Source organism: Carcharhinus amblyrhynchos, chromosome 25, assembly GCF_965287045.1.
Source record: "Carcharhinus amblyrhynchos chromosome 25, sCarAmb.v2.hapA, whole genome shotgun sequence".
Lineage (NCBI taxonomy): Eukaryota > Metazoa > Chordata > Chondrichthyes > Carcharhiniformes > Carcharhinidae > Carcharhinus > Carcharhinus amblyrhynchos.
Genome location: NC_137348.1, coordinates 4,099,542 through 4,112,610, shown reverse-complemented (window position 1 = coordinate 4,112,610; position 13,069 = coordinate 4,099,542). Strand labels below are relative to the sequence as shown.

General features: G+C 44.5%; 1 protein-coding gene across 1 annotated transcript in view; it reads left to right on the top strand.

Annotated features, from left to right (window-relative positions):
• The first annotated feature begins 1,860 nt into the window (after nucleotides 1–1,860).
• gle1 (GLE1 RNA export mediator) overlaps nucleotides 1,861–13,069 on the top strand; it is a 62,516-nt gene continuing 51,307 nt past the window's right edge. Inside the window, exons 1-4 of the mRNA XM_080211983.1 lie at nucleotides 1,861–1,987; nucleotides 5,861–6,073; nucleotides 7,001–7,114; nucleotides 12,403–12,551. Of these exons, the coding sequence (XP_080068109.1) occupies nucleotides 1,889–1,987; nucleotides 5,861–6,073; nucleotides 7,001–7,114; nucleotides 12,403–12,551 (575 nt within the window). The 5' untranslated portion in view covers nucleotides 1,861–1,888. The remainder of the gene's footprint in view (nucleotides 1,988–5,860; nucleotides 6,074–7,000; nucleotides 7,115–12,402; nucleotides 12,552–13,069) is intronic.

Genomic DNA, 13,069 nt, shown 5'->3' with positions numbered 1-13,069 from the left:
AATTACAGTCCTGCAGTCAGGACACAGGAATCCCTTCTGCAATAGTACTGGCACCCCTTCTTTGAAGTTACTTGTGTGATCACGACTGTCCCAGCAGGACTCTTCCTGTTAAAAGCCGGTATTATGATCTGCCATCAGCAGCTGTTAAAAGCCGGTATCGTAAACTACCATCTGTGTAACGATGTGCAGCTAACACAAATAGGTAAGATTTGCAAAGTCTACAAAATAACAGTCACATTTACCTATCAGCTGTTATAAAAACAAGAGTTAAAGTATGTGAAACATGAACAAATAACTTATATTACTGCCAGGAACAGTATGAGCAGCATAAGCTTGAGAAGATCAGTCATGATGGAGGGTTATGTTTGTGACATATTCTAGGTACAAAATCCATTAACCCTTTCCCTTCAGGTACAAAATGCATTCAGCTTTTCCCTACTTCAGTGTGGGACTAGATACAGACAGAGGAGCTTCAGAAGATGGAAGTAGGCTAGCATTGACAACTAAGGCTGGAAATATTAAAGGAATGGAATGGGAGCAGGTGCAACATTGGTGATTCTATTTCCTGCAGTTATTCTGAGTGATACTGCCATTCTACGCTTGACTGGTTTAAAAGAAAACAAGGAATCCAAGGAATTCTGGTTCAGACTTAGTGTTACCCATTGTGCCACAAGAACTCAGCTATTAATGCTGTATTAAATGTATGTTACAATCCAGTTAAGGACCAGTAGTTTTTTGTTTGATTTAATTTATTATTTTCACATGTATTTGGATATAGTGAAAAATATTGTTTCTTGCACACTATAAAGACAAAACAAGGACCCCGGAAATTCTCTCTTCCATCTTCTTTTGTTGGGAAAAAGATACAAAAGTTTGAGGTTACCTACCAACTGACACAAGAACAGTTTCTTCCCTACTATCATCAGACTTTTGAACGGACCTACTTCGCACTAAGTTCATCCTTTCCACACCCTAGCTATGACTGTAACACTACATTTTGCACTCTCTCCTTTCCATCTCTATCTTCAGTATGTTTTGTCTGTGTAGTGCGCAAGAAACAATACTTTTTCACTGTATACTCATATATGTGACAATAAATCAAAATAGGGGAGAAGGAGAGAGTGCAGAATATAGTGTAAAGTAGGCAAAGTTTGAAAGTGCACATGATTACAAAGAAAATAAAGCTGTAAGATTCCACAGTTGACTCACAGTGGTTAGCACTGTTGCCTCACAGCGCCTGGGACACAGGTTCAATTCCCGGCTCGGGTCATTGTCTGTGCAGAGTCTGCATGTTCTCCATGTGTCTGCGTGGGTTTCTTCCAGGTGCTCCAGTTTCCTTCCACAGTCTGAAAGATGTGCTGGTTAGGGTGCATTGACACAAAAAGGCACCGGCGCGTGGCGACTCAGGGATTTCCACAGTAACTTCACTGCAGTGTTAATGCAAGCCTAATTGGGACACTAATAAATAAACTTAAACTGCCCTCTGAAACGGGACACTGCGGTTCAAGGGCAATTCGGGACAGGCAACAGATTCCCAGTGGCGCTCACTGCCCCACGAAGTAATAAAGATTCAGATTCTCTGACTGAGCTACAACTCCCCATTCAGCTGACGAAGGGGTAAAGCCCCGAAAGCTAGTGGCGTTTACTACCAAATACACCTGTTGGACTTTAACCTGGTGAGACTTCTTACTGAGCTGTAAAACACCGAGTCCTCAGCACACCCGCCACCCTCCCAACCACTCACCTGACTGGCTGAGGCCTGGCTGCCCGGTTTCCATGGTGACCGGGGCACGTGGGAGCGTGAACTGGAAGCGGTTTGGCGGCTCGGGGTTTCTGATTCCGGCGGCCAGAGGAGGGACGAGGTAGGAGGGGAGGGCGGGAAGGTAAGATGCCGGCCGAGGATAAGCGCTGGGAGACTTTGGAGGCGCTGCGCAACTCGGAGAAGGGGCGGCTGTCGTACGACTCGAGATGGCTGGAGGAGGACGAGGTGAGTGCGGGTCCGGCGGCCTGAGTGATTTTCCCCCCCCCCCCTCCTCCCGTGCAAGAGCTTGTAGCCGAATCCCCGGCTCCAAGCCTCCCGCCTCCTGGGCCTCTGCTTCTCCCTCTCACTAACTGAGCGACAAGAGAATAAACAAACATAGGCTGAGGGGGCAGAATCCGGGTCAGACCGAGTGTTTGATGTCCTGGCTTTACAAATACTTCCTCTTCATCTCCAAATTTTTTCCATTCAAATTTCCTCTTTTTATCTCCATCCTCTTTTCCCTCGAAGTTTCTCGTTGTCTTTGTTTTCCTTTAAACGTGCCAAGTGTAGGACGCCAGCATTAGTCAGAATAACTGCAGGAAATAACATCACCAACATTACACCTGCCCCTACTCCATTCCTTTGTCATTCCCAGCTCAGTTTTAATGTCAGCCCATCTTCCATCCGCCAAAGCTGTTTTGTCTGGTATCTGATCCCTCACTAAGCCCCTGCTCACCCATTACCCATATCCTCACTAACCTACACTGTATGTTGGTTTCCAATGTGACCATTTATTTGAATCTCATCCCTCTATCTCTAACTTCTAACTAGCAGTGTACCACAGTGATCAGTGCTGGGTCCTCTGCTATTTGTGATTTTTATCAATGACTTGGAAGAGGGGGTTGAAGGGTTGGTTAGTAAAGTTGCTGCTGACACCAAGATTGGTGGAGTAGTGGATGAGGTGGAGGGCTCTTGTAGGCTGCAAAGAGACATTGATAGGATGCAAAGCTGGACCGAAAAGTGGCAGATGGAGTTTAACCTGATAAGTGCGACGTGATTCATTTCAGTAGGACAAACTTGAATGTGGATTACAGGATCAACAGCAGAGTTCTGAGGACTGTGGAGGAACAGAGAGATCTTGGGGTTCATGTCCAAAGATCTCTGAAGTTGCTATTCAAGTGGATAGAGCCAAGTGAAGAAAGCTTATAGCGGGTTAGCGTTTATTAACAGGGGGTTTGAGTTTAAGAGCCATGGGGGTTAAGCTGCAACCGTACAGGACTTTGGTGAGAGCACATTTGGAATATTGTGTGCAGTTTTGGTCACCTCACTATAAGAAGGATGTGGAAGCATTGGAAAGAGTGCAGAAGAGATCTACCAGGATGCTGCCTGGTTTGGAGGGTAGGTCTTATAAGGAAAGGCTGAGGGAACTGGGGCTTTTCTCTTTAGAGTGGGGGAGGATGAGAGGTGACTTAAAAGCTTTATAAGATGATGAGGGGGATTGATAGAGTGGACGTGCAGAGACTATTTCCTCGGGTGGATGTAGCTGTTACTAGGGGGTATATCTATAAGGTTCATGGTGGGAGATATAGGAGGGATGTCCGAGGTAGTTTCTTTACTCAGAGTGGTTGGGGTGTGGAATGCACTGCCTGCTATGATAGTGGAGTCGGACACTTTAGGAACTTTCAAGCAGTTATTGGATAGGCACATAAGAACGTAAGAAATAGGAGCAGGAGTCGGCCATCTAGCCCTTCGAGCCTGCCCTGCCATTCAGTAAGATCATGGCTGATCTGAAGTGGCTCAGTTTCACTTTCCCGCTTTCTCCCCATAACCCTTAATCCCCTTGCCTACCAAAAACCTATCTACCCGCGTCTTAAATATATTTAGCGAGGTAGCCTCCACCACTTCAATGGGCAGAGAATTCCAGAGATTCACCACCCTTTGAGTGAAGAAGTTCCTCCTCAACTCTGTTCTAAACTGCCCCCCCCCCTTATCTTGAGGCTGTGTCCTCTAGTCCTGCTGTCCTTTCTGAGCGGGAAGAACCTCTCCACCTCTACCCTATCCATCCCTTTCATCATCTTATACGTCTCAATAAGATCCCCCCTCATCCTTCTAAACTCTAACGAGTACAAGCCCAGTCTATTCAGCCTCTCTTCATAGCTCAACCCCCTCAACTCCGGTATCAGTCTAGTGAACCTCCTCTGCACTCCCTCCAAGGCCAAAATATCCTTGTGCAAGTGCGGCGACTAAAACTGCACACAGTACTCCAGCCGCAGCCTCACCAGTGCCCTGTACGGGTGCAGCAAGACCTCCCTACTTTTATATTCAATCCCCCTCACTATGAAGGCCAGCATCCCTGACCACCTGCTGCACCTGTAGGCTGGGTTTTTGCGACTCATGCACAAGGACCCCCAGGCCCCTCTGCACCGTAGCATGCTGCAGCTTTTCGCCCTGTAAGTAGTAGTCCTTCCTACCATTATTCCTACCAAAGTGGATAACCTCACACTTGCCAACATTGTATTCCATCTGCCAGGTCCTCGCCCACTCGCTCAGCCTATCTAGATCCCTCTGCAGACTTTCTACACCCTCTGTACAATTTGCTGTTCCACTTGTCTTTGTGTCATCAGCAAATTTCGACACCTTACACTCGGCTCCCTCCTCCAGATCATCTGTATAAATGGTGAATAGCTGAGGCCCCAATCCCTGGGGCACTCCACTAGTCACCAACCGCCAATCCGAATAGCACTCATTGACCCCCACTCTCTGCCTCCTATTTGACAGCCAATCCCCTATCCACGCTCACACCTTACCCCCAACTCCATGCCCCCAACCTTCTGTGCGGCACCTTATCAAACGCCTTCTGAAAATCGAGAAACACCACATCCACCGGTTCCCCTCTATCCACCGCACTAGACACATCCTCATAGAATTCCAATAAATTCGTCAGACACGACTTCCCCTTAACGAATCCGTGCTGTGTCTGCTCTATCAAACAATTCTTCTCAAGATGCCTCGCTATTTCCTCTTCGATGATGGATTCAAGCATTTTTCCTACAACAGACGTTAAACTAACCGGCTTATAATTTCCTGCCTTTTGCCTGCTACCCTTTTTAAACAGCGGCGTAACATTAGCCATTTTCCAATCTTCCGGCACTTCCCCGGAATCCAGCGAGGTTTGGAAAATAATCACTAAGGCATCCACTATCACCTCCACCATTTCCTTCAGAATAATGGAGCACATGGAGCACGCCAGAATGATAGGGAGTGAGGTAGCTTGATCTTGGGTTCAGACATAGCTTGGCACAACATCGAGGGCTGTTCTATGTTCTAACCTTTCAGCGTTTCTTTCCCCCCTCCCCCCAATACTTTCTGTCCCATTGACTTTGGCATCTTGTCCAAACCATCCTTCCTTTACTCTTCCATCGGTGGCTCTGCCTTCAGCTTTCAAGGGCCCTAGTCTCTGGAAGCTCTTCCCTGAACACCTTCACATCTCTATCTACCCGTCCTGCCTTAAAATCCATTAACAAGCAACTAGGAATGGACAATCAATGACTACTGCTGCTAACTCCTCTGGGTCACTTTGTGTTTCTGACGTTGGGCAGTTCTCTGTGAAATGAATTGTTTAAATGCAAATTTTGCCTTTATAATCATTTAGATAGGAATGGAATGCCCAACCATAAACCCAATTCTTTCCAATACTGTGAATATTTTCAGAAAAGAAAAGAAATGGGGTCATTGGTTAAGATGCCAGGGTAATGTGAAATAGGGCAATAATATTTTTATAACAACTTTCACAACTTCAATGCATCCAAAAGAGTTTCATAACCAATTTGGGAGTGTAGTCACTCATTTGATGTGGAAACATCACACAGTAACGTTGTGTATGGCCAGCTCCCACAAGCAGCAATGAAGTAATCTGATTTTTCTGCTGTTGTTTGAGGGATAAATATTAGTTAGGGCAATGGGATGGAGGAGACAGTAATGGGACAGAGGGAGAGAGATCAACTTTTAAGAGTAAGTTGTGGGAATTCCCTAAAAGTGCTCATACGTTTGGATAACTGTCTCCCCAGACTCTTTAGGCCAAGAACCTTAAATTTTGCCTCACTTTATTATCTCTTCCAGGATGTTTTGGAGCAATGCAGATCTTCTCCCAAGCTCTCTGTCAATTCAGCATGGGTACTGGACCATTTTTTCCAACCAGAGACTCAATCCAGCACCTCTGAGAACTTAACACCTCTGATCTATGGCCTCACTAGAGATGACCAGTTCCAAGAGACATCTGTTTCTCCTCCAGTCCCAAGCACAGACGAGGAAGCGGATAATAATAATGTGCAGGTATTCACCTACTTGAGCCCCTATCATTATGGTATGGGGCTATGTTGCTGAACCAGTAGCAGTATCAGCTCATTTGGTAGCATGCACTCCTTTGAATCAGAAGATTCTGGGTTTAAGTCTCACTCCATGACTTGAGCCCAAAAATCAAGGCTGACAGACCAGTGCAGCACTGAAGGGACACTGCGCAATTGGAAGTTTTGTCTTTTAGATAACATGTTAAACCAAGGCTCCATCTTCTTGCTGAAGTGGATGTAAAAGATCCTGCGGTGCTATTTAATGGAATAAAGGGGGCAGTAGCAACATGAAAATGGAGAATGGCGGTTCATGGATGGTTCACAGAGGTCAATGGAATGGGCAGACAAGTGATAAATGAAATTTTATTACAGAAGCGTGAAGTGATTCATTTTGATAGGAAAAACGGAAAGACTATGTAAACAGTACAATTTCTAAAGGAGCAGATGGACCTTAATGTATATGTGCATAAGTTATTGAAGGTTGCAGGACAAGTTGTGAGTGTGATTAATAAAGCATACGGCATCCTAGGTTTTATTACTAGGAACATGGTGTACAAAAGCAACTAAACAACTGGTGGTAAAAGATCAAGCTAGAGGGATGTAGCAAATCCAGTAATAGAATTCAGGGCAGGAGTGCAAAATAGTAATATGGGAAATAAGGGTCAAAGAATGACAGGTAGAGACAAAGAACAATCTGACGAATACACCAACAATCAAGACGAGATATAACAAAAAGACAAAACTAAAGGCTTTGTATGTGAATGCATTTGGCATATGTCTTTGTGTCATGTTTTGTTAGGTACCACCCCTGTGAAGCTCCTTGGAATATTTTACTACATTAAAGATAAATGGAGGCCATTGTTATTTTAGAGTTCTACTTCATACTTCTTAAATTCCTTTTTTCTGTTACTAGGAGGTAGTGCAAGAATTAAATCCAGAACACACACTGTTGCTACTTTCACCTGAAGCCACCCAGATCGAAGGCTTTGTTAAAAAATATGAGGAAGTTCACCGAATCAAGGGCCAGGTAAGAAGCTGAAAATAAAATGAGCATTTTAACATGTTGGAAGCTTGGAAGGAATGGCATTTGATTTTCTGTTCACACTGAGAGTGCTGCTAGTACATAAACATTCTATTTTTGCAGGCACTTTGCAACCTATATGAGCTTCAGACAAATAAATAGGAGCAGAAATGGCGCAAACAGTCCCTTAAGCTTTCTCTGCCATCGATTAGGATCTTTGATCTTCTGCCTCAACTCCACTTTCCCACCATATCCCTTGGATTTTTAGATTTTTTTTCTATTCATTCATGGGGTGTAGGTGTTGCTGGCTAGGCCAGTATTTATTGCCCATCCCTAATTGCCCTTGAGCTGAGTGGCTTGCTAAGCTATTTCAGAGGCCATTTAAAAGTCGACCATATTGTTGTCGACTTGGAGTCACATGGAGGCCAGATCACATAAGAACGACAGATTTCCCGATCTAAAGGATATTAGTGAACCAGATGGATTTACTGGAATGACCAGAAATCATTTGATCTGTATCTTGAATCTGCTCGATGACTGAGTATCCACAGCTTCCCTGGGGAGGGACTCTCAAAAATTCACAATCCTAATGAATCTTATCAGTTTAGTTTCTTGGGGGTTGTCAGTCCACAGCAGAAACAACCTCAGGAATAAAAGAAGAATTTGCTGGAAAAACATAGCAAGCCTGACAGCATCTGTGGAAAGAAAAGCAGAGTTCACGTTTCAAATTCAATATGGCTCTTCAGACTCAGTGTGCCTTTGTGCAAGATTTTCAGCATCTGCTGAATTTTTACTTTTGTATTCGTCTGCCCTGATGTGGCCCCTTCCTGTGAGATCTGCTGCCTCAGCAAACCTCCCAGATCTGTATAACTTGGTGATATGTCACATGCTGGTTATTAGAGAAGAAAAGGCATTTTTCGCAAACCTGTGAAGTGCCTTTGCTTAGTTCCCAGTCAAAGGAACATGAGGAGACTATTTAATTTCTCAAGCCTTTTAACTTGTCGTTTAGTTTCACTGTGGCTGATGTTAGATGTAAGTCTGTGTCCCTGCCATTGCCCTGTAAGACTTAGCTTTGGTTACCAAAAATCTAACAGTCTTCAATTTACATTTAATAATTATTTGAACACCAGTTACCATTTGCTGAAGAGAATTACAGAATGTTTACAACACAGAAGAGCAACTTTCAACCTGGTGGTTTGGCCTGTTGTGTCTGTGCTGACTGTCGAAGGAACAGTTCACCTAAGCCACTCATCCCTACTTCTCCCCATAGCCCCATGTGTTCTTCCTTTTCTCAAACTTCTACCAATCTTTGAGGATAGAACTGCTTGCTAATTTTTTAAAAAGTCTGGCTCTAATGCTGAAGCTTTACCTTCCAACCCTAAACTTCCTCAGCTGCTGTATATAGTTTAAAATAGGCCATTCGACTTAACTGTCGTGTGTCTGTGTTTATAGTTTCACTTAAGCAGATGTGAAAACAAAGTCACTTAATTTGTTAAAGTTAGTTTGCTACCCTAGACAAGTATAAAGTAAAATAAAGTTTATTTATTAGTCACAAGTAAGGCTTACATTAACACTGCAATGAAGTTACTGTGGAATTCCTCTAGTCGTCACACTCCAGTGCCTGTTCGGGTCAATACACTTAACTAGCACATCTTTCAGACTGTGGGAGGAAACCAGAGCACCTGAAGGAAACCCATGCAGACATGGGGAGAACATGCAAACTCCACACAGACAGTAACCCAAGCTGGGAATTGAACCTGCATTCCTGGCACTGAGAGGCAGCAGTGCTAATCACTGTGCCACCATGCCACCCAATGTGTGTCCTGTTGGTATGGTGTCCTCTCTTTGCCCATCCAAAATATCAGGCAGTTGATTAAACTGTTTTAACTGTGATAATATGTCAGGGAACTGAGGTTCTTTTTCAATATGCTTGAAGATCCATTCAAACTGTCAGACAGGTAAAGATTCTTGACCTACTCATGCAGCCCTCCCAGCATTTGTTATTCCTCCCTAATTGCCACAAGTAACATTTGCAGTGCACCAGTGCCAGGGAATGATCTGGAGGAGGGAACCAAGTGTATGGTGTCGAAATTTGCTGATGACACCGAGATTGGTGGAACGGCAAATTGTGCGGAGGGTGTGGAAAGTCTGCAGAAGGATCTAGATAGGCTGGGCGAATGGGCCAGGAACTGGCAAATGGAATTTAATGTTGGCAAGTGTGAAGTTGTCCACTTTGGTAGGAATAATGGTAGGAAGGATTATTACTTACATGGCGAAAAACTGCAGCATGCGACGGTGCAGAGGGACCTCGGGGTCCTTGTGCATGGGATGCTGGCCTTCATAGCGAGGGGGATTGAATATAAAAGTAGGGAGGTCTTGCTGCAGCTGTATAGGGCGTTGGTGAGGCCGCAGCTGGAGTACTGTGTGCAGTTTTGGGCGCCGCACCTGCGCAAGGATATTTTGGCCCTGGAGGGAGTGCAGAGGAGGTTTACTAGGCTGATACCGGAGTTGAGGGGATTGAGCTATGAGGAGAGGCTGAATAAACTAGGCTTGTACTCGTTAGAGTTTAGAAGAATGAGGGGAGATCTCATTGAGACGTATAAGATGATGAATGGGATGGATAGGATAGAGGTGGAGAGACTCTTCCCGCTCAAAAAAGACAGTAGGACTAGGGGGCACAGCCTCAAGATAAAGGGGAGGCGGTTTAGAACGGAGTTGAGGAGGAACTTCTTCACTCAAAGGGTGGTGAATCTCTGGAATTCTCTGCCCGTTGAAGTGGTGGAGGCTGCCTCGCTAAATATTTTTAAGAAGCGGGTTGATGGGTTCTTGATAAGAGAGGGGATTAAGGGTTATGGGGAGAGGGCGGGAAAGTGGAACTGAGCTACAACAGATCAGCCATGATCTTATTGAATGGCGGGGCAGGCTCGAAGGGCTAGATGGCCTACTCCTGCTCCTATTTCTTATGTTCTTATGAGTCGCAAAAACCCAGCCTGCAGGTGCAGCAGGTGGTCAGGAAGGCAAATGGGATGCTGGCCTTCATAGAGAGGGGGATTGAATATAAAAGTAGGGAGGTCTTGCTGCAACTGTACAGGGCATTGGTGAGGCCACAGCTGGAGTACTGTGTGCAGTTTTGGTCGCCGCACTTACGCAAGGATATTTTGGCCTTGGAGGGAGTGCAGAGGAGGTTTACTAGGCTGATACTGGAGTTGAGGGGGTTGAACTATGAGGAGAGGCTGAATAAACTAGGCTTGTACTCGTTAGAGTTTAGAAGAATGAGGGGAGATCTCATTGAGACATATAAGATGATGAATGGGATGGATAGGATAGAGGTGGAGAGGCTCTTCCTGCTCAGAAAGGACATTAGGACTAGAGGGCACAGCCTCAAGATAAAGGGGGGGAGGGTGCGGTTTAGAACAGAGTTGAGGAGGAACTTCTTCACTCAAAGGGTGGTGAATCTCTGGAATTCTCTGCCCGTTGAAGTGGTGGAGGCTGCCTCGCTAAATATATTTAAGATGCGGGTTGATAGGTTTTTAATAGGCAAGGGGATTAAGGGTTATGGGGAGAGGGCGGGAAGGTGGAACTGAGTCACGACAGATCAGCCATGATCTTATTGAATGGCGGAGCAGGCTCGAGGGGCTAGATGGCCTACTCCTGCTCCTATTTCTTATGTTCTAACAAGAGAGAAGCTAGCCATCTCCTCTCACCATTCAATGGCATGACCATCACTGAATCTCCCACTACAGACACCCTGAGAGGGTTACTGTTGACCAAAAGCTGAAATGAACCGACTACACAAACACTATGGTTGCAAGAATAGGTCAGAGTCTGGGAATTGTCTGTGAGTCTGCAGCAAGTAACTCGCTCGCCCGCCCGCCTCCCTCCAAAAGTTTGTGCACCATCTACAAGGCACAAGTCAAGAGTGTGATGGAATACTGTCCACTTGCCTTCATTTGCACAGCTCCAACAATACTGAAGAAGCTCGATGGCATTCAGGACAAAAGCAGCCTGCTTGATTGACACCTCATCTACCAGCCTCGACATTCACTCCCTCCACCACACGCACAGTGGCAGCAATGTGTACCGTTGGGGCTCCTTCCAAACCCACAACTTCTGCCATTTAGAAGGGGAAGGGTAGCAGATGCCTGGGTACACCACCACCTGAAAGATCCCCTCCAAGCCACACACCATCTGACTGGAAACTTTATCATTGCTTCTTCATGGTTGCTAGATCAAAATTCTGGAACTCCTGTCCTGACAGTGTGATGGGCAATACCTACAACACGTGGACTGCAGAGGTAAGGTGACAGATCACCACCACCTTGAGGACAGTTAGGAATGGGTAATAAATGCTAGTCTAACCAGTGATGCCATAAATGAATAAATACAAGCACCTACTGCAGTCTGTGTGGTGGCAATGTTCTCATCGTGCTGTTTGGATGGGATTTCCAGAATTTTGACACAGGTGATGAAGGAATGGTGATATATTTGCAAGTTAGGATGGTTTCTGACTTGGGATAGTTCTTGCAGATGGTAGTGTTTTCCCTGCACAGCTTTCATCCTTCTAGGTGGTAAAGGCCATGTGTGTGGAAGAAGCTGTCAAAGGATCCTTGCTAGGTTGCTGCTGTGCGTCTTGTAGGTGGTGCACATTCTCTTGTGTTAGTGCTCATTTTCTCAGCTTATGTAACGTGTACTCTAACAATGTCAGATATAACCACAGGATCAAATGAGACTGAATTGTTAATAGCACAATAAAATTTAGCTCCATTACACAAAATAAATACCGACTCAAGAACAGCTTCTTCCCTGCTGCCATCAGGCTTTTGAATGGACCTACCTTGCATTAAGTTGATTTTTCTCTACACCCTAGCTATGACTGTAACACTACATTCTGCACTCTCTCCTTTCCTCCTTTATGAAAGATTTGCTTTGTCTGTACAGTGCACAAGAAGCAATACTTTTCACTGTATACTAATACATGTGACAATAAATCAAATTAAATTCTCTTGTCAAAATTGTCAAAGGATTGGCCAAAATCTGGGCCCTAGATATTTACTGACATTGTTCAAATTTCAGCTTATAATATACATCACTGAATCATCCCTTCATCAATAACCGAAAGCAAATTGATCAGTAATTTCACATTTTGTGGATTCTTGCTGTGTATTTGACTGTTGCATTTTCTAAGTAACTAACATCAGTGACTGCACTCCAAAAGTAATTCATTTACCTTGAAGCATGTTTCCAGGGACATGCCCAGTTACCACATCAATACTTCTTTCTGGCTTTCTCTGTAGGCTGAACTGAAGCATCGCCAGGAACTGCAGCAGAAAGGTGCTCAGAGTTTCTCCAACACAGCGGCTGAACTATTCAAACGATTTGAAGAGTCCCTGGAACTCCGGCAACGGCAAGAATATGAGGAAATGCGTGACATGATGGAGAAAGGGTAGGAACTGTGTGAGAAGGCTCAAGGAATAGGCGTGATGGAGATTTTGTCCATACTTTCTCTTGTGCTTTGAAGTTAAATAACAGAAAACAGCCTCCATTATTAGTCAACATCAGGTTATAGATGATATACAGTAATTGTAATATAACTAGGACTGTTCACAATCATGCTGTTTCCTACACAAACTGTGGCTGCGTTTTAAAAGTACTTAATTGGTTTTGAAGTATTTTAATGGTTCTAAGTTGATGTAAAATACTGTAGAACTACAAGTTCCCTTTTTATGTGTGTGTCTTGGAATCATAGAAATATTTCAATGCACACATAGTTTAAACAGAGTTCTTCTTGTATACAAGATAAAAACCATGTATGTTGGCTAGAAGAGGAACAGTTGGAACACAATTGCAGTGACAATTTCCTTTGGAAATGCTTTCACTCTGGCACACTGATCAGTTTGGTATTCAAGATATATTTGGCCTGATCTCCGAATGCTATTGAGGATGTTTAGAATAGCTGACAGC